The sequence below is a fragment of the Anabas testudineus genome, chromosome 2 (assembly GCF_900324465.2).
Source record: "Anabas testudineus chromosome 2, fAnaTes1.2, whole genome shotgun sequence".
NCBI classification, from domain to species: domain Eukaryota; kingdom Metazoa; phylum Chordata; class Actinopteri; order Anabantiformes; family Anabantidae; genus Anabas; species Anabas testudineus.
The window spans coordinates 12,262,338-12,286,373 of NC_046611.1; the positions used below are offsets into that span (position 1 = coordinate 12,262,338).

A 24,036-nucleotide genomic window follows, 5' to 3' on the forward strand; every position below is an offset into this window, starting at 1 on the left:
AATCTAATTAATGCTGAATTATTACTCTGCTCACTGTATCTCCATGTCTGCAGTTCACCAGATATTAATCACTATCATCATTAAACCGATATCATCAGTCTCATCATCAGTTTGCAACCAAGGCTTTTCAAGCCGTGCTCGCAGACTGGCTGTTAGCGTCAGTCAACAACTATTTGTTGGATGTATGGACCGTGACCTTATATCAAATAACTTTCTCAGCAGCCATGGTGTTTAGAACAAATGTTAGCATGCAAACAGAACAATATAGCTGCTAAACATTAGCTCTAATTACAGGCTCATAGAGCTTCTAGCTTGTTTAGACCCACCTCACTGTGCCTAATGGAAAGTGAATTTGAATGATTGTCATCTTGAGTCATTGCTCGCTTACCTAGATTTGTTTTAGCGTCTAACTTCCTCTTTATTTCTGACATGGTCTTGCTCTGATCTGATGACACACTGTTGGCAGCTGTAATAATATTTTCTAATTGTTATGAGCCGCTAAATGACAAACTGAGGCTTTAACATCATTTCTGCTTTCATTTGATTGTTTAAAACAGAGAGAACATGGAGCTCTGAGAGGAGAAATTCTTCTTTTTACTCACTAATAAAAAGTGTTTTTGATGACTCGTTTTACAGCAAAGTTACTGAGTTAAAGGGGTTTAGAGAGTCTCACTTGTAGCAAACCTTTTAAAAAAATAAGTGAGTTCTAGGATGTGAGCCCAAAACAGTTCTTTCTTAGACTCACTGTGAGTCAAGAAGCACTTTGTTCTATTAGTATTCCTTTAAAACCGCATGAACTTCGCCCATCTGATCAATGTGATTGCTCTCTGTCACCACAGTCGAGCTCCCGCTGTGGAAAAAAGCTTGTGAACCTAGTTGTTGCCTTAATTTAATCCAGCAGCAGTTAGCAGGGCAGTAAACAGCCCACCTGCACATGTGAATGATTGATCATATGATTATAATGACTGGACCACAGACAAATTTGTAACTCCAACCTTTGAAATACGGCTGGAACCCAGGAGGGTTTTTGAAACTAAAGGTTGGGACCTGCCAAGGGAGGTGTGTCTGCTCTATTGTTGGTGGGTCCCTTCACAACAAGAGCAGTGATAAATTTTAATGAAGAGTCCCAGGGCCAGAGATTAAATTTCTCATTTAGGTACTAGGCTTAAAGAATTTTAACTACTCCTACCCTGCAGAAAACACAGCCGTAAATTTCCCTCTTGTATTGATTCTCGCTCTTTACTCCTTTTTTCTTTGCTCTCTGTCGTCTCCTCTTTTGTTTACACCCACTCCCTTTCTTCTCTCTGTCTCCTTCTGTATCCTTTCTGCTTTGTTGACCAACCTCTCTCTTTTTTTCTCTCTCTCTCCCCAGATATCGGAGTCTGAAACATTTCAACTATGACATTTGCCAAAGCTGCTTTTTCTCCGGTCGCGTTGCCAAGGGACACAAGATGCAGTACCCGATGGTCGAGTACTGCACTCCGGTATGAATATACATATATTCTGAAGTGACAGACATGCAGTTAAATCACTTTCCTCCACCAATTCTACACTCTTCTACACTTCTACACTGATCTCTGCAATTTGAGCAAAAGCCAATAACCTTGCGTTGATACAAATATTTAACAAACAAGACTGAAGCTGTACTTATGTAAGGATTTGTTTGGTCTAAAAATGAAAATGGCAAAAAGTTTCCCTCAGTCCCAGTCTTTAAAATGTTGTTTTGTCCAACTGACAGTTCAAAACCCAAAGATATCAATTTACTGTCACATAAAAAAAAGCAACTAGTGTCCACATCAGAGAAGCTGGGACCAAGGAAAGTTAGGCATCTTGCAAGAAAAAGAGTTGTTGTTATTAATTATCAGAATAGTTAAATTTATTTTGACCTCAAGTAAAATCATAACTGCTTCAACTTTAAATGTTCCTAATTGTTAAGCCATAAATCCTCCAGCGTCTTAAGCTAGTTGCATAGTTCTTGCAGCAGGCCACCTAACCTCTAGCCCACACCCTCAAAGCTAACAACCTTTTGGCTGTATGTAGAGAACTTGAGTCCTTCCAAAATGCGAAACAGTCAGAAAAGTCAGAGATTGTACAAATGAGTCCTTTGAAATAAGACACTAGATGTAATTTCCTGCTTGTAAAAAAATAGTTAAGGAGTGATTTCTTCATCCTGGTCCTGGGGCTAAAATGAAGACACTAAACCCTGGCTGAGAGTCATAAATCTGTTTCCTCTTTCTTGTAACTGTAATGACACACTCAGACCTGACAATGAGGGCATTCACTTTTAAGTCGAAAGGGCCTGAAGTAGATGAGCGGCATGTTGTGAAAGGTGTTTGTGCCCCACACCCACGGAGTGAACAAAGCCACCTTTGTGCCCGGTCTCTCTTCAGACTACATCAGGGGAGGATGTCAGGGACTTTGCCAAGGTGCTGAAGAATAAGTTCAGGACCAAGCGCTACTTTGCCAAACACCCACGCATGGGCTACCTGCCTGTCCAGACCATCCTGGAGGGAGACAACATGGAAACGTGAGTCGCACAAACACACAAGCGTGAACAGGACGAGAAACCAGGTTTTTATCGCCAGTGAGAGACACCCCTCTGTAATGGGGAGCGACTGTGTAAGAGCAGCACCCAGTTACATGTTGTGTAGTATGAATGTGTAACTGTGAGTAGTGTAATTGCTCTATGATACAACACACCCCTTTTTTTACTGTTTGTCTTCTTTAAACAAATTATACACTGTGTTTTGAATTTGTGAACCCTTTAGAATTTTCTCTATTCCTGCAAAGATATGATCTAAAACGTGGTCAGATTTTCCTGGAGCGATCCTTGTTGGTGGACCACTCCTCCAGTGGTGTTTGTTCTGACCGACAGTCCACTGGTGAATTCTTTTGTGAGCCTTACCAGCTTGTGTAATTTGTTTTTTCTTGTCTTTAAAGTTGTTTCTTTGAGAAAATCAGATCATGTTTTAGGTCATAGGGATGTTGGGTTCACTAAACACCACTGTATGCATATGTAAAAGTTAAAAGTCAGATGCCTGGTGTTTTTGTTATATCTGCAATAATTTGTTGATGAGTTATTAATTGTATTGAACTAATGACAGCTTGTTGTTGTTGTTTTGTGTATGTGTGAGTGTGTACGTACAAGTGTATTATAACTCATATTTTATCACGCTAACGTCAGTCTGGTCTCACTTCCCCACCTTTGCTCCCACCATGCTTGGCTGTGCAGTGTCCTCCCACTTCCTGTGTCACCATCTCACGTTTTTTTGTCTTGCAGTCCTGTCACTCTGATCAACTTCTGGCCCGTAGACCATGCGTGAGTACCTGGCTCACACAAACACACACACACACACATTGCACATGTACATTTACTTTCAGTCACATGTTTAAATATTCCTATTTCAAACACACATGCAAACTATCTTCATCACAAATCGATTCTTTCTATCTTTCTCACACACATTCACCTTCACCCATTTCACACCCATTTGTGTGGTGTCATTTTGTTTGGAGCCGTGGAGGGATCGCTTCTCACCGAGTCTCGCTGCTGCTTGACCTCAGTCACCCTGCAGCTGTGTGATTCAGGATGAGTCACTCCTGTCATTATGTCATATAACATGGAGTAAAACAAATCCAGCCTAGTTATCATGTGTGATTACTACATAGTTGTTCATCTTATTTGAATAATTTTATTGCGTTTTATGAGGTTGACCTATGACCTTTGCTAAAACCTAGGTAAAATTTAATTTTCAGACATCTTTCTACAGTGTTTTTAACCTTTTACCAAGAACGTAGCACTATGATAAAAATCCATGAGGCTAATGTCACCTTCGTATCAGAGGAGTAGTGAATGGTATGAAACTATTAGATATTACTGTGCAGCTGACCCGTCTCAGGAGCAGTACCGCTACCCCAGAGGACACTGTGTCTTTTCTACACAAAATTAGGCACTTTGGCAGACTTTGTGCCCACTGATGTATTTATATATCTTTGAAACAGAAGTTAGAGCATGCTTATTTAAAATAATGTTGACTAGAATTAATGATTTAAAGCAAATATTTTCAAGATTCTATTGAGTTGTGTGAAGGTTTGTAATTCATCTGCATTTCTGATTAATGAAAGTACTGATGATTTTCACAATCTTCTATACAAATTTAAAGAAAGTTACACAAAAGTATCTGAATACTTGGATATTTCATTCTGGATTTCCAGTTAGTAGCACTGCAGTGGTGATATTGACCATAATTTTAGTAAGTAGCCTCTTTAACATAAATTCCAACTTGCCCTCCATTGTAATGCGCCAAAAAAAACTAAATAATAGCACAGTGACGAAGAAGCTCTGCTCAGTGGTGTGGTGTAGTACAATGCACATACACACTTTTATAGGCTGAACAATGTGAAAGGATGATGTGAAAAGTTAGTTGTGACATGAAATGAAAGAAATCAAAGTAGAAATACTTCAATTGGCCTTAAATACAGTACTTAGTTACAATCCATGGCTGGGATATCATAGTGTTTATGTGCCATATTCAAGTAACATAACACTAGTCAAAGTATATGACAGCAGCGGTGGGAATACTGCAAAACAATTGATAAATTTATCAATTTTTAGTGTCACAGCTCCACTTTCAGCCTGATTTCGTGGTCCCTTCACCTTAACTTTGAGGTAGAAACTCGTTTGACTGGGCTCTTAACAGGTACAACTTTCAAATATCAAGGTGCCCTTGTAAAAGAGGAGTTTTTAGGATTTGAAAGTCCTGAATTCTCAAGGACTAAAACACTTCAGTAAAAGTAGTTCCAATCCCCAAGAGCCTCCTGGTTAATGATGTCAAAATACTGATCTTTCCCTCAGAAAAGGAGATGTGAGATCTGGGATCTGAAGCCTCGTTTTAAGTAAAGGCAAATGTATTCCAAGTCGAGAGTTCAGGATACAAGCAGGGAGCTTATTTACAGAGGGTTTCACACTGCCACACATCTGTGCCTTGTGCTGTCGCTCCACTCATGACTCTACTGTGGATTCGTGTGCATGTGAGCGTGTGTGCTGGGATTAATGAGTCCCTCCTGGTTGCATTCATGAGCTCTAGCTTTCTTTTTATGTCTCTCTCTCTCTCTCTCTCTCTCTCTCTCTCTCTCTCTCTCTCTCTCTCTCTCTCTCTCTCTCTCTCTCTCTCTCTCTCTCAGGCCTGGATCGTCCCCCCAGCTTTCACATGACGACACACACACTCGGATCGAGCACTACGCCAACCGGTAACACACTATCTGTTCAGAAAGCAAATACTCACAGTGTTGCGAACAGGACGCGGGGATGTAACCTTCCCCGTGCTCTACTTTTTTCCCCCACTCCCTGCTGCTGTCCTCAGCCCTGCATTTGTCGCAGATAATGGCTCCTCCAGAGAGCTCTCCACACACAAGAAACATTTCTGATTGATGTGATTTGGAATAATGAATTTGAAGAAAATGCTAAAACACAGCACACAGTCTTGTCTTCTCCCCCGCTGTGTTCATGCAGCCGTTAACTCGCAGGGGATCGGTTGCCCTAATTTTTTGCTGACGCAGTTCTGGAGAACTTTGAGTCAACAATCACAAGATCATTTAACTTAAGAAATTCAAAAGTTGATCATTAAAGGGCTTTGTGTTGTTTTAAAACCTCTTAGCCACAAATTATTATTTTTGTTTGCCCTGGAAGTCGGATTAGTCTCAGTAAGGGAAAGTTTCCCCACCCACCATCGTTGACAATTGAAGCAGTTTGGGAGAAGCAGCTGAGTGGATGTATAAGCAATACATGAACTTAAAACAGTGTGTTTCTCCTGTTCACAGCTCAGTGAGTTCAGTTATTTGGTGTGATTGGCCTTTTTAAATGCTAACAAATGCTGATGTGAGCCTTTCAGGCATATTTCATATACAGTCCGTGCAAAATAGGTCTCTTTTTGCTTATAAGTTCCAGTTGGATGAGTTAATGGTACAGGAAACTTCATCAAATATTAAAATCAACATTATTTATTCAGAAGTTTGTGGTGTCGTGATTAGATGCCATTAAAATCAAATGGCTGTAGAAATAGTCCTCAAAGATAACACAACATGGAGTAACAGTAGAGCAGTCTAACCCTAACCCCCTGTTTAGAATAGATAATGTAAAAAAATAGTTCATAATCAATTTTCCAAGTTTGACAACACCTCAAACTACTGTTGTTAACATTACAATGTGTTACTGTGTGTCTAAAACAAACTTGGAACAACAAGAGAGTTAATATCCATTTTCCGGGATATTGTATGCAATTTGTGGTCGTCAGGGAGTTTCTATTAATATGCAGGAGACTCACAGGACAGTACTGCTAAAGTACTACTAAAGAACATGCAAGGCAATTCCCTGATGTTCTTCATGAAAGCAGGGGTAAACTCTTTTTGCACCAGAACTATTGTTGAAAGACTCCAGGCGTATTAGACTAAACAAACTTTACCACTGGTTAGTGGTAACGTTTGTGTATCATAAAGCATAAGGTGATGGAGGCGTGCTCGTCTGTGTACTGTATGTTATGAAGAAATAGGAAAAATAGGAAGGAAAGTTCTTGAATAAAAATAAAATTATGTTATTATATTAGAAAAATTAAATAATATGCTTATATATAATTTTAACCTTGTTTGTTTTATGTCCACTTCTGCTAAAGTGCTGCAAACAAAAAAGCTTTTCAATCTGTCATTTAAATGAAAGTTCAGTTAGAACCAGTGCACATCAGCTAATTGGAACATGTCAACACTTGACAGAAATCAGAAGCTGTCGTCTCTCACAGCTAATTTAGGCCAGCGTTTAAGCCACAGAGCTACAAACCCCAACAAACATAAAAACTTGTTAGAGCTACAGCAGCTATAGTGAAACCACATGGACACCACAAGAATGGCTATTGGTCAGCTTGTGTGTTCTCTTACAAGTTTCCAGCAGAACCATAAACATACAGTGTTTCTGTCCCAGTGTGGTTAACTGTGGTTTCTGAAACCAGTACACACACAAAAAAGCAATAGCAAAGAGTCTCCACTGTACACTGCTGCTGATCACTGCCGCTCTTTACCGCAGTGAATACACTCTAACAGTGCAGTAATAATGTAAATGCAGTTAATGTGAGGAATATGATTAAAGCACATTACAGCCTAGTTACATAGAACACATCTGTTTCGCATTGCATTACCGTGGGAGAAATCAGACACCGAACTACACTCACTTTCCAGGTTGTTACATCCAGCTCGCTAAAACAATTGCAATATAATACAATAGAGCAATAAATCCTGTCTTCGTGGAGGTTTATATCTGACAGGACAGGACGGGCTTAAATAACAGGAATGTATCGCTGTGTAACTTCATACACCTCCGAAACAAGCTCAGCAAAAAACATTACAGCCTTCATGAAGGGACAATTTACTGCAGAGATGTTGTATTACTTTGTGTGAGCTTTAGCTAGGCTGGGTGGACCTAATGAACTGGTGACTGAATGTGTAAATTACAAAATTAAAACCCACACTGACATTTTAACCCCTTTAGTTCCCTGTAACACAGTTTAGTAACTGAATCCCACATCATGGGACCAGCCAACTATGGAAATGAGCAGTGTCTGAACTGGGAAATAAAGAAACTAAAGGAAATGTGAATTAACTTAACTTAAAACATCACTGCCACATATTTAATCAGAACTGGGTTATTTTGAGTTTCCTGTTCCTTTAACAGCCACAATGATCAAACCCATATGTCAAATATTTCTGGCTGTATATGTCCATGCTTTGAAAGACAGCTGTGCATGATTATTGATTATTTAGATAAGGAGAATCTTGACAAGCTATATTTTAAGTATCTTTTTAGAATCAGACTGTCCTTCCTTAAACAAAGTATCACAGCAACTCTTACATAGAGAAACATGGTTGATACACCAAGCTTACACCAGCAGTAAAACTGGTTTAAATGCTGAACCTGCTCAAATGATTATTCAGTGAGGAATAAGAGAAGAATGGTATAAAGGCCGAGCTAAAATGTCAAGATTTCCCTTTGCACACAATAGAAGCGTAATCCTGTACACATGATAAAGTGTTGCATTGACTTTTTGGTGAATAAGCCTTCTGCATTTGAGAGTCCAGTATATGTATATGCTAATGCACCAGAGATGTTGCATGCTTGTGCCATCCAGTGTGCGCCAGCATGTGCGCTCGGAAATCTCCTCAATACTGGACTCAGAATAGAGAAGCAAACATGGGTATTGCTGTAGTGCCACACTGAGTCAATCAGAGCTTATTCACCAAAACATTTTCCTTCAGTGTGCAGCAGTCCTAACTCGCACACCACCCACCTCTGAGGGACAAGAAGCAGTCATATCAATCACATGATGAGTCAATCAAACAGTTGATCAGTCTGCCACTGAACCAGTCAGTCGGACACTTTTGGTTTTCCTCAGTGGAGTCAGTGTGAGGTCTGAGCCACAGGCCCAGTGTTTGATCCCTGCCAGAGTGTTTGACACCAGTCATTGTTGCCTCGGGCTCACACACACATATAAATACACACCACCACACATGCTGAGTCACACTCCCCCCTCCGGCCTTGTGCTCGCAGTCTCCGTCGTGTCTAGATGTGGTGGATTCGAGATACCGTGCAGCAGATTAAAGGAAGGTGGTAGGGCGAAGAACTAACATAATTAATTCTTGAGTGAGCTGATGGCTCCCAGGCCGCAAGGTTATCTCTTGTTTCTGGAATGTGCAGCAGCTTAGGAGTACAAATGCACCAGCCTGGATAGATGCCAGTCCGTCACAGTCCATCTGCTTAAACACTCGCTGCCAAGCACAGAGCTTTTCCTTTTTTCTTTTTTTTTTTATATCAGAGCACTGATAAAACCCCAAATCTCTTTACTTTTCAGGCAGACAATCCAGCCACTAGGAAACTGATCTAGTGGAAATGGCGACAGGGCAATTTAAATCATTGGCTTTTCGCTTGCAAATGTCTTATCATGATAGATTTTTTGGAGAAGCGCAGCCAGGATGTGTGTTTACAAGGATCCTTTAAATGGCAAGACAGTGGTGTCTTTAAAAGTAAGAGCATGTACAGACTTAATTTAATTTGGACAAATAAAACAACAATTATATAAAATTTTAAAGTGGTAGCATTGTTTCAAAATACATTTATTTACCTTTTTGCCTGGTGTTACATCGTGGGTACAGTCTTACATTACAGTCTTACTTAATATCTTTTAGCTTTTTATTTATCGACTAAACAAGCAGTAGATTTTATTCGTTATTGTTATAACATTGGTGGCTTTTTGCAACATAGTTTTTCCAAACAACTTGTGTGATTGTGCACAGATTAAGCCAACAGGTGTATTTTACAGCTTTGAACAGAGGCAGTCTGTTTCTCTGTTTTTTTATGTTGGGATAAGCAAGATAATCTAGACTAGTGTATTTCCCAATGTAAAACTATTAAGTATTACTTTAATACAGCTTTATGATACTGAAATGATTGGTATTACTCGTACTCTCATATATGGTGTTAAACTGTAAAGAAGGCAATTAGCTTAGCTTAGCTTAAACTGGAAGAACAGCTTGTCTGGTTTTGACCAAAGAGGAAAAATCTGCATACTGACACATTAAAACTACTGCTACAGTTTTGCTGTGTTCAGCATATGTTGTCATCATACAGTATTTTACTACAGCACTCTGTATTATTACAGTGTTTGTGCACTGGACATTCAGCCAATGACTAATGTAAGTCCGTTGCATATCTAGCTATACAAGTGAGTCATTTTGAAAACTTACCAGCAGTGTTATGACGTTTTGACAATCTCCAATTCTGAAAGGCAACATTCAAGGAAATCTTAGCCAACTTGTGTGAAATATAAAACAGGCTGCATACTGAAGGTGCAGCTTGAGTTTGCAGGGCATCAGCTGTGAACAGTATAAAATAAAGAGGGAAGGCAACAATGTGTGGGCGTCTAACATTTCATCTGTGAAGAATAAAATAATAGCATATGCCAAACACAAAGAAACAGTCCATCCAACAACAACAATATTATGTGCTTCACAAAATTCTCCATTATTCCTGCTGCCGTCTGCGCACAGTTAGTGTCACTGGAGACAATGGGCCTGATTTTTCTCTCTGGAAAATAACAATTTCTATCATTCATTGGTGGAATTTGCCAAGTTAGACAACCCATCACACCATGTCACCTAAAGTTGGCAGACATGTTGCTAACTGGAGTGTTTCCGCATCAAACTGGTTCTTAGTTAACACACTGAAAAGCCACCGTCATGGAGTAAAATGTACGATCTGCCCTCTACAGTCTACAAACTGCTCAGCCTTTTGGTTTTGGGACTGACTGCTCTGTTTCTTCCCCCTCCGCAGGTTAGCAGAAATGGAGATTCGTAATGGCTCTTATCTGAATGACAGTATCTCACCCAATGAGAGCATGTGAGAACCGCTTTTTGCTTGTTTGTTTTTGTTTTAACACCCCTCTCTCACTCACCGATTGGCTCACTGTGTGTGAACTGGCTCTGTCTTCTGTGTTTTCATTGGCTGGTTGTGATACATGTCAGTGACTGTGATTACGTGCCCACAGTGTTTTGGATACAAGACCATATTTTTGTTTTATTTTTGTTGTTTTCATTATCATGTCCCACACAGATACTGTATGTCCCCATTCACCTGAGCACATTATACCTGACGTTACCAGGGAATATCTGTACAGTCCCACACGATCAAACTGTCCTCTTCAAGACTGGCCCTCTTGAAGAGACTTTCTTCTCAGACAGCAGACATCTGCAGCTCCTTTAGTATTCAGAATAGCAGATTGGCTGAGCTGAAAGCAGTGCAGCAGCATGTAAATACCTGGCCTAATTAAAATCCTCGGAAACACCGCGGGCCACGTGTGTGTGATTGCTCAGAGTTAGCCGAGCGTAGCCAATTGCACTGCTCCAAAATCCAGTGTTCCAGACAGAGTTCAAAAATTTGCAGTAGAAATGACAGCCATGCCTCTCTCTCTGTCTTCTTCTGTGGTACCACTCCTACTTCGCTGCTGCGTTCATTCATTTGCTAATTTAGTTTTTCTCCATTTTCCTGTGTGTGTGTGTGTGTGTGTGTGTGTGTGTGTGTGTGTCTATGACTATATGAACGTGTGTCTATATCTGCCCATCATTGGTGTGTGTCTGCTGTGTGTGTGTCTGCAGCGATGACGAGCACATGTTGATCCAGCACTACTGCCAGTCTCTGAACCAAGGCTCTCCTCTCAGCCAGCCCCGCAGCCCCGCCCAGATCCTCATCTCCATGGAAACGGAGGAGAAAGGAGAGCTGGAGAGGGTCCTCAACGACCTGGAGCAGGAGAACAGGTCAGTGCCATTCAAAAGGACTAATGTGTTATTGTTCTGAATCAATAGTGAGGAGCTCAGAGAGGGTCAAACATTTCTTCATTCATCTTCTATAAATGTGGGATTTTCATATTTTCATATTGTTCACTGAAGCTGCACAGATGACTGAGTCCTACTAGAGGCATAACACATCTGCAGCAGACATCCATGGTCTCATGTCCCCCATCTCTCCCGGAGGTTCCAGTAATCACCACAGCAGCTCCCTCACACCCACAAATTATATGCCGGAAATCTGATCCTCATCATAAGAGGACCCATCACTTGCCTTTGTGCTTTACATGAATTGTCCACATAGAAAGGTAGCATGAGCTCTCTGTCAACAGCAGCCCTGATGTGCTGCATATGAGGCGTTTATGAACAGCACAGAGTGTGGGTCATCGGTGAAATGTAAAACCCCACCCTGCTGACAGAGCTGACTTTTTCTGGGATGTGATGACTACACTTGAACTGCCATTACATTACTAATATAACATTTCAATTAACGCCAACACACTATTACATAAAATTATAATACCAGTGATAGTATCATTTTCTTTCTCTCTCTTAGTTTAGACATACTATAATTAGGGAATAGTGAATGTCATTATTATGTGATATGACAGTTTATCAAAGGATCGGGTGTCTTTATCATTATTAGGAGGTAGTGTCCTATAAAATTAAGAAAACATTTTAAATTAAGAAGTATAAAACACACTTATCACTCTGTTACAGGAAGCTGCAGGCCGAGTACGACCGTCTGAAGAAGGCCCACGACAGGAAAGGCCTGTCACCACTGCCGTCGCCCCCAGAGATGCTCCCGGTGTCGCCGCAAAGCGCACGTGATGCTGAGCTCATCGCAGAGGCCAAACTCCTGCGGCAACACAAAGGACGTCTGGAGGCTCGGATGCAGATACTGGAGGACCACAACAAACAGCTGGAGTCCCAACTGCACCGGCTGAGACAGCTCCTGGAGCAGGTAACGAGACACTAAGAAACAAAGGGCACCAACATATTACATTGAGTGAGGAGATGCTTCCTGAGAAGTAAAAATAAATACCTGTTGTGTATTTTTGGTGTCTGCTCATGTAATCTGTGTCAGCTGAACAAACTGTGTCAGTACACTGTAAAAAGGTAGAAGGTGAGCAAAGGTGAGTGATTCCCAGGAGCCTAGGTCTCTGCTTTTATAATGTTCTATGTAGAGGGAAGATTAAATTGCACAGATGATTACGAGTGAGCTAAGTGAGTAATAAATAATCAGTTGGTTGGTTGGTTGTTGTGGTATGATTCAATATGGTATATGGTTCCACAATATTAATGATAAACTGAGGTGTGATATCCGATTGATAAATGTATTTGTTCTCAAACTGGGTTATAGAGCCCACACGTGTCGGGCCAAATCAGCGAACGCACACAAGGAAATATGATTAGAGCTTGAACAGCAGTAACACTGGATAAACAGTAGAGTAATCATCCTCAGAACAGCTTTAATATGAATCACTATGAAAAGTATATAGTGATAATAGTTTTTGACCATAATATCCAGAGAGTTTGGAATTTGTAACAAGAAAAAGTATGTGAGTTTCCTGGTTCTCTGTTCAAGTCTGTTGTGAAATGTGAACCTCACAGCAGAGGTGACCCTCCTGGATTCATACAACAGAGTAAAGTTGGGGTCAAGGCCATGTCCTCTACTCTTTTGAGTAAGCTTTGTGGCATTGCTGCCAGTTTGTTGTGTATCTAACATTGTGTGTGTGTGTGTGTGTGTGTGTGTGTGTCTCAGACTGATTCCAAGGTGAACGGCACAGCTCTGTCCTCTCCCTCCACCTCCTCTCAGCGCTCCGACTCCTCCCTCCCTCTGCTCCGTGTGGCTGCCAGCCAGACTACTGATACAATGGGTGAGAACACACAAACACTTAAATCCTTTAATTTGCATCCACCCTGTTAAAACATAGGGGATATAAATAGAGCTGTAAGCAGGAATGTCCCATTTCACAGGTTATAGAGACCACACAGTTGGACGTTGTTCAGCATCAGACTGCAATGTGCTGTTTGAACATATTTCTGTTTGTGTGTGTGTGTAAGTGGGTTGTTCACACTTCCCAAACACACAAACAACGTGACTTTTTTTAGAAGCCAGAATTCTGCTAATGGAAAAACGTTGTCTCCTTCCTGTTTCAGGTGATGATGAGCTGTCCAGCCCTTCCCAAGATGCATCTGGCCTGGAGGAAGTGATGGAACAGCTCAACAACTCTTTCCCTCACAGCCAGGGTACAGAGCTCCAACAGTAACACCAGATTGTCTTGTTTCTTCAGTCTTGAGTCTGGATCTTTAAACGTTAAAGTCTAGATATCAAACAGGTCATTTTCTTGTGGCTTGTGTCAAATAAGCCAATAATTCAATAATTTTTGGTTTGGTTATAAGTAAATCTTTAATTTGTTTACCTGTCGACGAACCAGCAGACTTCTATTGCTAAGATGACTGTTGTCAATGTTTCTAGGTAACTGTAGCTGGGATTAGATTTTACTCACACTATTCTATGACTCTGCTCCCACAGTGACTTTATTCATTCTTACTGTGCAACATCTACACACACTCTTTAAACAGTGCTAACAAACACAACCATTAACAGCAGATGGCTAAAAAGCCACCAGCTGCAGACCAAGGCCACTAAAAGTTCGGTTGCTGTTCAGAGATTTGTATATTTTATCAGAACAATCTATCACTAGTGCGACCAAATCATTTTTCTTAATTCTCTCCATTAGATGCAGTGAGATGCTTTGTAGAGCCCGGCACTGGTTATTATAATTAAGGAGAGGCAGAGGAAGTACTCAGTATCTTAAAGAGGCAGAAGGTCACAGATGACACATCTAAAAGCATAATGTTGTATAAAGCTTCCCTGATGTGCCCAAAACTTCTAGATCATTTTGACATTACATATTGTCAGTGGAGCCCTTTGGTGGATCGCTGTAAAGGGTGAAGAAGTAGAACAGAGTATGGATCAGTCTGAACCCCAGAGTGTGGTGGACAAACCAGACCAGCATTTTGTGTTAAGCCCAACGTAGTTGAGTTTTTCTAGTTTGGCCCAAACCCCAACCTGAACCCTCAGGTACCCAACTTCTTCCTGGGGTTAGTTCAGGTGTCCAGGTGAGGTCCAACGTAACCTGGTCTGAATCCGGAACCAAAACATTTTAATTTAAACCCTTGACAAAATGTTTTTATTCAGATTTTCAGTGAACACCACTACAGCACCAAACCCACCAGGTTGTTTCACTGCTTCAGTAGTATTTGGTAACACGTCAGGATCCTTCAGTAACTTTCTTTCTTACCGACTCTTTCTTCCTGTCTTCTGTCTTTTCTTCCTTTCCTCCTTTTCTGCATGAGCCAGGAGGGAGAAGGGGACACCCATGAGAGGTTAGTGGCTGAACTTTCTCTCTCTCTCTCCAGCTCCCTCGCTCATTTCCCCACTTGTAAGGTCTGTGTTTAGATTTGAGAACATGAAGTCTTCATGTACTGGTTGGATTAATAAAGAGAGAAAACACAGTGGTGCACTGGGAATAGCGAACATCTAGTGTTTTCCTTTCCCTTTCCTGTCTCTTGTCACACTGCTGCTCTGTGCTTCACACAGTAGGAAACAGAGTTTGTGCTGCAGAGCTGTGTGTTCATGTTCTACTGCACTTCAGTGTGTCTTCACACTAAAACGCTTTAATGTGGTTGTCAACAACATTTTGTATCATATTCATTTGTTTGTTTTGGTCAATTTAACTTCATCACCACTGTTTCTTTGTTTTCTAATTTGGCCTATTAGGCTGCCACTGTAGCTTCGTAATCACTTTGCACTTGACGGATTGTTTTCACTCTTAAAGATGTGGGTGATGCACAGGAAAGGTTTACATGTTTGAACAATGACACGTGATAAATTAGCAACTTTTATTCAAACGTAATTTCAAATCATTTAGTGAAATGAGGTGTTAGGTGCAGCAGATAGTGGCCGGGCAGTGATAAAGAGCTGCAGGCTAATACAGGCGGTCACCTCAAGTGAAGGCATCCTTCTTGTGTCAGCGCTCTTCTCCCTCTTTTGCTGCACACGAGCTGCACACAATTTATTATTATATCAATGGAGAGTACAGTATGTACAGCAGTGATACTTGCAGTGAAGTGGCTGCATATTCCTCAAAGAATCTGGTGCTGCCTGTGAATCGAACCCAGTTTTATTATCGTCACTCTCCACTCCCTGCTGACAAAGTCAGAGTCTGGATATCAAATATTACCAATATCTACGTTCACATTTTATTCTGGCTCAGGTAACATTTAACACTGATAGTTGTTTTGTGAACAGGAGTTCTTCTTACTCTGGTGTGTGTTTTTTCATTTGTTCCAGCTGTTTTGTTGCTCCACCTTGTCTAATTTTCAGCCTGATTGTTATTAGGTCCATAAATCTGTCATATTATCTGTAAACACGAGCTACCATTGCTGCCAGAGACACTTTTGAAATTCAAAATTATTGGTGCGGGCAGTTAAACCAACTTGCGCACAAGAGATGTTTGGGCAGCAACGGAAACAAAAGACTGGAACAAAAATAAAATAAATATCATATTACAGTAGTTATTTACGGCAAGTCTTATTTATAGTCTTATTTGTTATCAACAAATATGTTGGTTTGAGTTACCATGTGTCACTCCCTCTTACACTGAGCTTGGTGCTTTAGCTTCACATGATAATTTGCTATGTCACACTCCTAATGTAGCTCGACGTACGGCTGTCCTGATTAAAATATAAATGTGTGTGTGAGGGCACTATGGTGTGTTTATCTGCATGTTGCACACATGCATCTGCCTGGTTGTGCTAACCTACAGTTTGTAGCTGTCAGTCTGTTCACCCCTCTTTTCTCCTCTCTGTCGCGTCCCAGGTCCCAGTATTGGCAGTTTGTTCCACATGGCTGACGATCTGGGCCGTGCCATGGAGTCTCTGGTCAGTGTGATGACAGACGAGCGGAGCGCCGAACAGCACGAGGCCCTGCCCTTCTGATATTGCTCCCCACCTCCTCGCCCTGCCTCATACCCTGCCTTCCTATCTCCCTCCCTCCTCTACCTATAGCATGCTTTTCTAGTCAAAACAACTGGATTGGAAAACAGAGTTTACAAAGAGAATATATAACGTCTATTTTTGTGAAAGATTGCGGTTCCAGCAATGGCACGTAAAAACAAGAAAACCCTTATAACTTGTAGATTTCAGTAGTTTCTTAAAACGTCCTGAAGTTGTTTTATTATTAACAGAGGCCGGTTTTTAAACTTCTATGCAATTGTATAAAACAAGAGTTGGGGGAGGGGGGTAAAGACAGATGAGATACAAATACGTGTTCATTGTGGTCGTATATTTGCCATCTCTTTGTAACCGGGGAAACAGCTAAAGCATTTCAGACATTTGTATCAAAAGAGAATGATTGTAATCCTAAGGGTGCTTTCTAAGAGGAAGTTGTCTTTCTATAACAGCGTACACTACTGTCAAGGTAATGCAGGCATCCTGGATCTTTACAGTACGTTGTCTGTGAGACTGTGTGTGTGTGTTGAGGTATACGTGTGTGTGTGTGTGTGTGTGTGTGTGTGTGTGGGGTGCCTAATTTTCCACATTACATTAGTTTTTGTGTTTGTTCGGTTTGTTTTTTGGCTTTGGCCAAACCTCATATCATTATTCATCCATCCATCCATTCGTCCATCCATCTATTCATCTATTCATCCTTCCCATTCTCAACATCTCTATGGAAACAGGTTTTCTCCCTGTATTTGTTTTCAGCACAGTCGACGGTGTGCACAAGCAGATGCGGTAAAGGCCCGATTCAGAACGTGGATAAGTCAACAAGGTCACTTCAAACATAAAACACATGAAGGGAAATAATTGGACATAATTGCGATGCTGTTTTCCACCAATCCAATTTATAATTAAGGCAACTGGAACAAAAACTACCAGACTGTCATCCATGTGTTTTTCAGGTAGTGTATAAGTTGTGTTTGGGAGACCAGTGTGCAGTTGAGATGACTCATATTATGAGTGGTGTTGTATGTTAGGAGGCAGAGAAGGTAGTATGTTGCTGTTCCACTGACTGACAGTCGGTGGCAGTCATGCAACAGGAAATGTAGCATTTTCAGCGAGGAAGCAAAAATGTATGTAAATAAAAAGGAAGGTAACGTGTCCTGGAGTTCATCTGTATACGACTGTGGCAGAGTTGGAAGGGAAACCACCAGAGGGCGACAAAAACAAGATTTAGTCTTTAAACAGCAGGAGAATCGAGCTAATAGAAGCTTTTTCTCTAACTGTAAGTCTTTAAATAAAACTACACATTAGTCAAGTAGAAACAACTGGTCTTTAAATCTCTGCATCTGGACCAAAGAAATTTAAACACTTATCGAATCAGTGTTTATCTCACGTTCTGCATCAGACCTTTCATCCTGGTTACTGCCCTCTGATATTGTTCGGGCCTGTTCAGCAGACACATTACCCAGAAGTACTGTAAGACGAATGTTATTTTAATCTGAGCACTACACTGCTACAAGGCTGCTAGCTGAGATGATTTTTTTAGAAATTCCCAAGCAAATTATTTCAACACTAGGGTAAAAATAACCTCATGATTCGTTCAGATTCAGTCTCTCTACTGTATCCAGTCCCGTTTGATCATTGATTATCAACTGATTATTGCCTGCACGTTCTACTGCACTGTAGGAGCCTCCGATCTGAATGTTCAGACACACTCGCTGCATTTCTCATCAGAGATTTTGAGCATTATTGGGTCTGACCCGTGTGCACTACTGTCAAACCTGGGATATACTAGATATTTGCTTACTGTGTGTGGAGGAGGCATTTATTCTAGCAGTGTTACATTTTGTCTTTGGTCAAAAAGCTTTTTTGTTTTGTGCTGTGTGAGGTATTGAAATGAAAATGAAATCCATCCTTATTTAGTGTATAACCATTCAGAGGAGTTACTCACAACATCACACAAACGCACATCTGTGTGCTTTTGGCATCATATACTTGCAGCATGATCCAGGAGGTTTTTCTTTCTTGGTTTTAATCTAGACACTGAATTTGATTGATTTCTTAGTTTTGTTTTTTTCATTTCTAACATTTGTTTCATTGTCACATCATGTTTCAAATAACCTGTCAATACTTCACAACATATCAGATTCCACCAAATATATGCCTTACTACTGTATTATAAAATGCTTTACTGTATATCAATAAAGCACGCAGTTATGTTGATTTAACTCACCTCTCTGATTTGATGTTTGTTGTGTTCATAAACAGGAGTACAGTGGCTTTCCGGAACAAAATTGATTCATTCAGTGCGTAACTAGACAAATGTTAATGTCATTAGGATATAAATTTTGTAATTTTCCCACAGTTTACAGACAGATTTATTTCCTTTTTTCCACAGAGTCAAACATTTACATCCACTGAGTGTACCGTCTCAAATTAAAACTATTCTGCCAAGAGAAGTGGGGACAAAAAATTAATCTACACCTGTGTGAAGACTAATTTCCAGTTAATGTAAATGCTTGATTGCAGTTGTTGCCGTCAAGGTTAGGTTCAGAGGCAATTACTACATTTCATATAGGGGCAGATATAAATAAATTAATTCACTGTTAAATAAATGAAATCGCCCTTAAAAACAGCATTTTGTATTTACTCTGGTTATCTTTGTGTAATATTAAACATGTTTGATCTGCATTATTTAAAGTGACAATATGGAAAGGGGGCAAATACTTTTTCACGTTAGCATTATTGTGCAGATGGTTGTATTTCCACATGACTATGACTGCAACCGTAATATTTAAATAATTTACAGTCACTTCCAGCTCTGTCTGGCTGGTCTTTGCAAGTTCCAGTCTGTTTGTGTATTGTTTTATATCAAAAACCAGAATGCAAAAGCTCTGTAACTGGTATTTGTTACACTGAACAAACACCTTTTTTATTAATAATATACAGTTTATTATTTACCAAAAGCATAATGTTAAAAACAATGGTCATTGTTTCAGTAAAATGCATTTTGTTCTAATTTAGTCCTCCATGATTGTGCTGGGCTCATATCGCCCTAACGGTGTTTTGACCTTTTGTGCCTCATGCCCCTCCACATTCCAGTCAGAGTGTGTCGGAACGATCTCATCCTGTACGCGTACAGGATCGGGTTGAGGGCAGAGTTGGCATGGGAAAGCAAAATGGTGCCAAGTGTGATGGACATAGGCACGTCACACTGCGGGCAGAACAGCAGGATACAGTTAATGATGTTTATCGGCATCCAGCACACCATGAAAAGAAACAGGACCAGGAAGAAGGAGATGGCCCTCCGCACCTCCTGATGGGTGCGGACCTTGGATTTGCCCACGTTGGACTGTCGTGGTGCCGAGCTTACGCTGGTAGATCCAGCTGAGCCGACCCTGAACCCCGGATTTGTAAAGACAGCGGTAGTGTCAGTTTCAATTAGAGACCCAACACCAGACTCGGCCTGTTTCGCAGCCCTCACTTCAGCCACAAACCTTCTCTTCTTGTCTGTGGCTTCGCTGTCTTCTCCGTTTCCTGTCCCCGTGTCTGGTTCACCACCTGAGCTCACTCCAGCCACTGAACTCCCAGTGACCTCTGTCCCAGTACTCCCACTACCAGAAGCTCTCATGTCTTTTGTGGTTCCCCTGGCCACAGCAATGCGTTTGAGCTGACGGCGAACGGTGAGGAAGATGTGACCGTAGATGACGAACATGGCCACCAGCGGCACCAGGAGGCAAAAGAAGAAGTTGAAGTAAACCATGTAGGTCATGTCCACCACACAAGTAAAGATGCAGTAGCTGGAATGACAGAGAGAGAGTGATGGAGCAGGCCGTGAGTGGGGGGGCAACTTTGCTGTCGATAGCATCCTCATCCTTCCTTCCAGCTTTCAATTCTCTACCATGTTCATTCATCTAATCACCCTGTCGTCTTCTCATCCATCCGTTCTTTCAGTCATTCTGTCAGTTTCCTGCTCTCATTCATTCCTCCATTAATTCACTACATTTTCATGCCGTCTCCCCATTTATTTAGTTAATTCATTCATACACTCTCTCCTTCGGAGATCTTTCTATCCAGCTACACCAGATCCTCTATTCATATCATTCATTAATCTATCAACACATTTCCTCACCTACTTCCCATTAACTCATTCATCCATCATTCCTCCACAATCTTACTCAGCGTCTCCTGGTTGTCTTTGCCAGTTCATGAGTGGCACGGTGCCAGTGATGGCCCCAAGTCCCCAGGTCACCATCAGAGCCAACTGGGCGTTCCTGGGGCTCATCACCCGCTGGTACTGGAAGGGCAGAAGGATGGCCATGTAGCGCTCTGCAGCTACTGCCAACAGGCTCAAGATGGAGCTCTAGAAAAGAGACTCTTTTTAAAAAGGGCCCATAGCATGGAATTGGCCAATAGACCAATGAGCACCACAAGTGGTGGGATGGTTTGTACCTGCGTGAGCACCATCAGGATGCTGAGCAGTACCAAGCACAGGGGCAAGTCATGGCGAGGTTGACCCAGGTCTGTTAGCACTGCACAGGGAATGGCCACCAAGCCCACCAGGATGTCTGCCACTGCCAGGGACACCTTTAGACACACAGTAAAACATACTTTTTACTCCTTTAGATACATACTTGTATTTTATAAAAGAGATCACATATTTTAAGACACTTGTTATGCCAGGAATAGACAGACTCCTCACCAGGAAGTAGTTGGTGACAGTGCGAAGCTTCTTGTTGTGAGCGACAGCAAGGCAAACCAAGAAGTTTCCAGTAATGGCCAGTACAGCAACAATGAGCTCGGCAGCAATGTACAGACCTTTAAATTCAGGTTGGAATCCAAAAGGCATCTCTGCCGTACAGCTGCTAGGAGTTGCATTCATGATAAGAGGGAAACAGATTCCACAGATTTCTTCCTGGAAGAAAAGGTGTAGCTTGTGAAATATTAGTCTTCATCTATACTCACTGACTGCCAGACATATGTAAACAGTATAAATCAATGCTCCGTATCTCAATAAATTACATTTTGTATTCTGCAGCGCAGATCATTTCATGTATTATGAAGTGAATAATATCTCAAAACAGATGCCTTCAAAACAATGTTTGCCTTCCAAACTAATGCAACTGGTTTCATCAGTAATAGGAGCTGCTGTATTTGTCTTTCAGAGGTGGATCAGCATCAGATATAGATTTTGAATGATTTGCTGTAGCTACATAGAATATACCATGTGTATTAGTACCTATGGTACTTCTATACTGCACCATACTATTCAAAGTGTAGACAGTTGGCCAGGGCAAAGTCTTCCAGGAAGAAAGGAAATGGATGAATGGAGTAATAGGAGCTGCTGTATTTGTCTTTCAGGAACCTGCTGCTGATGGTCGGCAACAATGATTGTAAAAAACACACAGAGTGTTCTTTTGACTTTAGTTTTACTTAATTTTGAAGCACACAGAAAATGATATGCAGGAGGTGTGCTTCTGAGAAAGAGGTTAGTAGCTTTCCCACTGATTACACAGACTGAATTTGGCACAGACGACGAATAGCGATATGAAAGAAGAGGAGAACAGTGGTTGTTATGAAGCCCAGCCTGTCTCTTTGTGCTGACCAACTGAGCAGTGAAAATTGTTCCTGATAAGGGACAAAAACAATGACACACACACATATACAAAAACACAAGTGTGCAGACTTGAGTGTTCATTATTTACACACACTGATATGAGTGCCTGCTGCTGTGCACACATGTAAATATGATGGATACTGAGAGCTACACACTCGATCCACTATTATCACAATCATTTCCCTGAAAAAAACAAAACAAAATACAGGCAGAAGTTGAATTTTAGCATTTTCTTTTTTACAATTGTATATCCTGCACAAAAAGTGACTAAAAGTGGGGAGATTTATGTTAGATTTAGTGCAGATTTCTCTTTGGCCTTCAAGTCCAGAGCAGTTTTACACCTATGTGATTTTTTTATTAGCTAATGGCTAATTTACCAGGTAGGTCCATATGATAATCAATACATCCCTCAGTTATAATCTTCTGCCCACTAGCTACTGGGAAATAAAAGCTACAGCAATTATTTGTTTTTGTTTGTTTTTTTTTTCTTACTGGAAATATGTTACAAAACTAATATTTTATGTTGCTATTGAAGCTTCCTGTGACACGCCTGTTGTAGCAGTGTGATTTTTAGAGAGGCTCACCTTTCCAACCAATCAGAGAATTTCTGTAATTTCTGCAAGAGTAGCAAGTTTTGCAGCTTCCTATTTGTTTTAATTTGATAAAGAAAGACTGTGCAGCATGTGTGCAGAGTGTAGCAGATGGTAGAAGAGCATAGTTGAGCAAGGAGCGGGGTGGTGCACGGTGGATTAATCTTGTGTGTTGTGCTAGTGCTAGCTTAAGTTGTGTATTGTATCTTACACGCTGACAAAAGTTTGCTGCACCTCGTCAAATAAATGCACTCAACTGCACATCAGCTATTGATGAACATAAACTGTAAACCTTATTCCACACTCTGTTTTAGCAAAATGAATAATAACATAATGTTCCCCTTTTTCTGACCCCACCTCCCCCTATTCATTTTCATACGGTCCCTTACAGAAACACAACAGCACTGGAAATTCACTGCTATAAACTCATATCACCAGGACAAGGTCCTTTGTAAGTTTCTGCTGGATAAAGCAGGTTTGAGTTATGACGGTTACTCACCTGCACTAGGCTTCAGGTGCAGTCATCACACAGTTGGGCCCAGGCCATCAGGACACTGGACAAACAGGAGGCATCAGTGTTCACTGATGAACACTCTGAGAGGAAACCAGGTCAGGAGCAGGAGGAGAATGATCCGCCAGGGAAAAACCACACCCTCCATCACTTTTCCCTCCATCCCTTCCTCGTCTTCTCTTCCCTCTCTTTTGAGATGAAAAGATAACACATGAATATGTCAGACTTGAGGCTGTTGAATGAGCAGCTGGATCTTTGTGGGATGGAAAAGCAGATATGCTTTGACGTAAATCTCCAACCGGTTGGTGACAAAGCAAACATGTCATATTAATTTTTTATTATGTACGCTTCAGCTACACATTCAAATGATCAAATATTTTGTTTTATATTAGGAAGCAATGAATTTGGGGGAAAATGAAATCTATAAATAAAGTTATATTTCTGTAAAGTGATTACAAATAATTACACACTGCCCATCTAAAAAAAGTCACACACTCTAATATTTTGTTGGACCTTTAGCTTTGATTATGCCATGTATTTACTGTGGCATCACATCTATAAGCTTCTGCAGTGCCACCACATTTATACCCGTCCTGAGTTGCATTAATGTTTCGCCAAGATCTTGTTTTGATGATGGGAGAGTCAGACTGCTGCACAAAGTCTTCTCCAGCACATCCTAAAGATTCTCAATGGGGTTAAGGTCTGGACTCTGTTGTTATTAATCCATGTGTGAAAATGACGTTTCATGCTCCCTGAACCACTCTTTCACTATTTGAATATGTCTGTGCCACCAGGGAAGAAAAAATCCACTGATGTTATATTCAGGTAGTCAGCTGACCTCATTCTTTGGACACATAATGTTGCTGAACCTAGACCTGACCAACTGCAGCAACCCCAGATCATAGCACTGCCCCCACAGGCATGAT

At 41.0% G+C, this 24,036-nt stretch overlaps 2 protein-coding genes across 5 annotated transcripts in view; one reads left to right on the top strand and one right to left on the bottom strand.

Moving 5' to 3' along the window:
• dmd (dystrophin) overlaps positions 1 to 18,620 on the top strand; it is a 240,174-nt gene extending 221,554 nt beyond the window's left edge. For 3 of the 4 annotated variants that reach the window (XM_026364224.1, XM_026364221.1, XM_026364223.1), the window contains 10 exons: positions 1,373 to 1,484; positions 2,391 to 2,527; positions 3,281 to 3,319; positions 5,185 to 5,250; positions 10,370 to 10,435; positions 11,191 to 11,349; positions 12,100 to 12,343; positions 13,145 to 13,259; positions 13,543 to 13,632; positions 16,271 to 18,620. In XM_026364224.1, coding sequence (XP_026220009.1) covers positions 1,373 to 1,484; positions 2,391 to 2,527; positions 3,281 to 3,319; positions 5,185 to 5,250; positions 10,370 to 10,435; positions 11,191 to 11,349; positions 12,100 to 12,343; positions 13,145 to 13,259; positions 13,543 to 13,632; positions 16,271 to 16,389 — 1,147 coding nt within the window. In that variant the 3' untranslated portion in view covers positions 16,390 to 18,620. Of the gene's footprint in view, positions 1 to 1,372; positions 1,485 to 2,390; positions 2,528 to 3,280; positions 3,320 to 5,184; positions 5,251 to 10,369; positions 10,436 to 11,190; positions 11,350 to 12,099; positions 12,344 to 13,144; positions 13,260 to 13,542; positions 13,633 to 14,749; positions 14,776 to 16,270 lie in introns of all 4 variants that reach the window. The other variant, XM_026364222.1, reaches the window with a different exon arrangement.
• An 827-nt stretch (positions 18,621 to 19,447) lies between these two features.
• On the bottom strand, positions 19,448 to 21,274 carry LOC113164300 (adenosine receptor A1-like). Its single transcript, XM_026363539.1, has 4 exons — positions 21,095 to 21,274; positions 20,845 to 20,979; positions 20,571 to 20,755; positions 19,448 to 20,192 (listed from the first exon to the last, which is right to left on the bottom strand). Exons 1-4 carry the CDS (start codon positions 21,272 to 21,274, stop codon positions 19,448 to 19,450), a joined length of 1,245 nt encoding a protein of 414 aa, XP_026219324.1.
• Between the last annotated feature and the right edge of the window lie 2,762 nt (positions 21,275 to 24,036).

Bases quoted from the DNA above. Each gene is read 5' to 3' on its own strand.
- LOC113164300 (XM_026363539.1), bottom strand. From the start codon at position 21,274: ATGAATGCAACTCCTAGCAGCTGTACGGCAGAGATGCCTTTTGGATTC. The intron at 20,756-20,844 runs GTACAAACCATC...TCTCTTTTCTAG, and splicing joins TCCTGATGGTGCTCACGCAG to AGCTCCATCTTGAGCCTGTT. The intron at 20,193-20,570 runs GTAAGATTGTGG...CTGTCATTCCAG, and splicing joins AGACAACCAGGAGACGCTGA to CTACTGCATCTTTACTTGTG.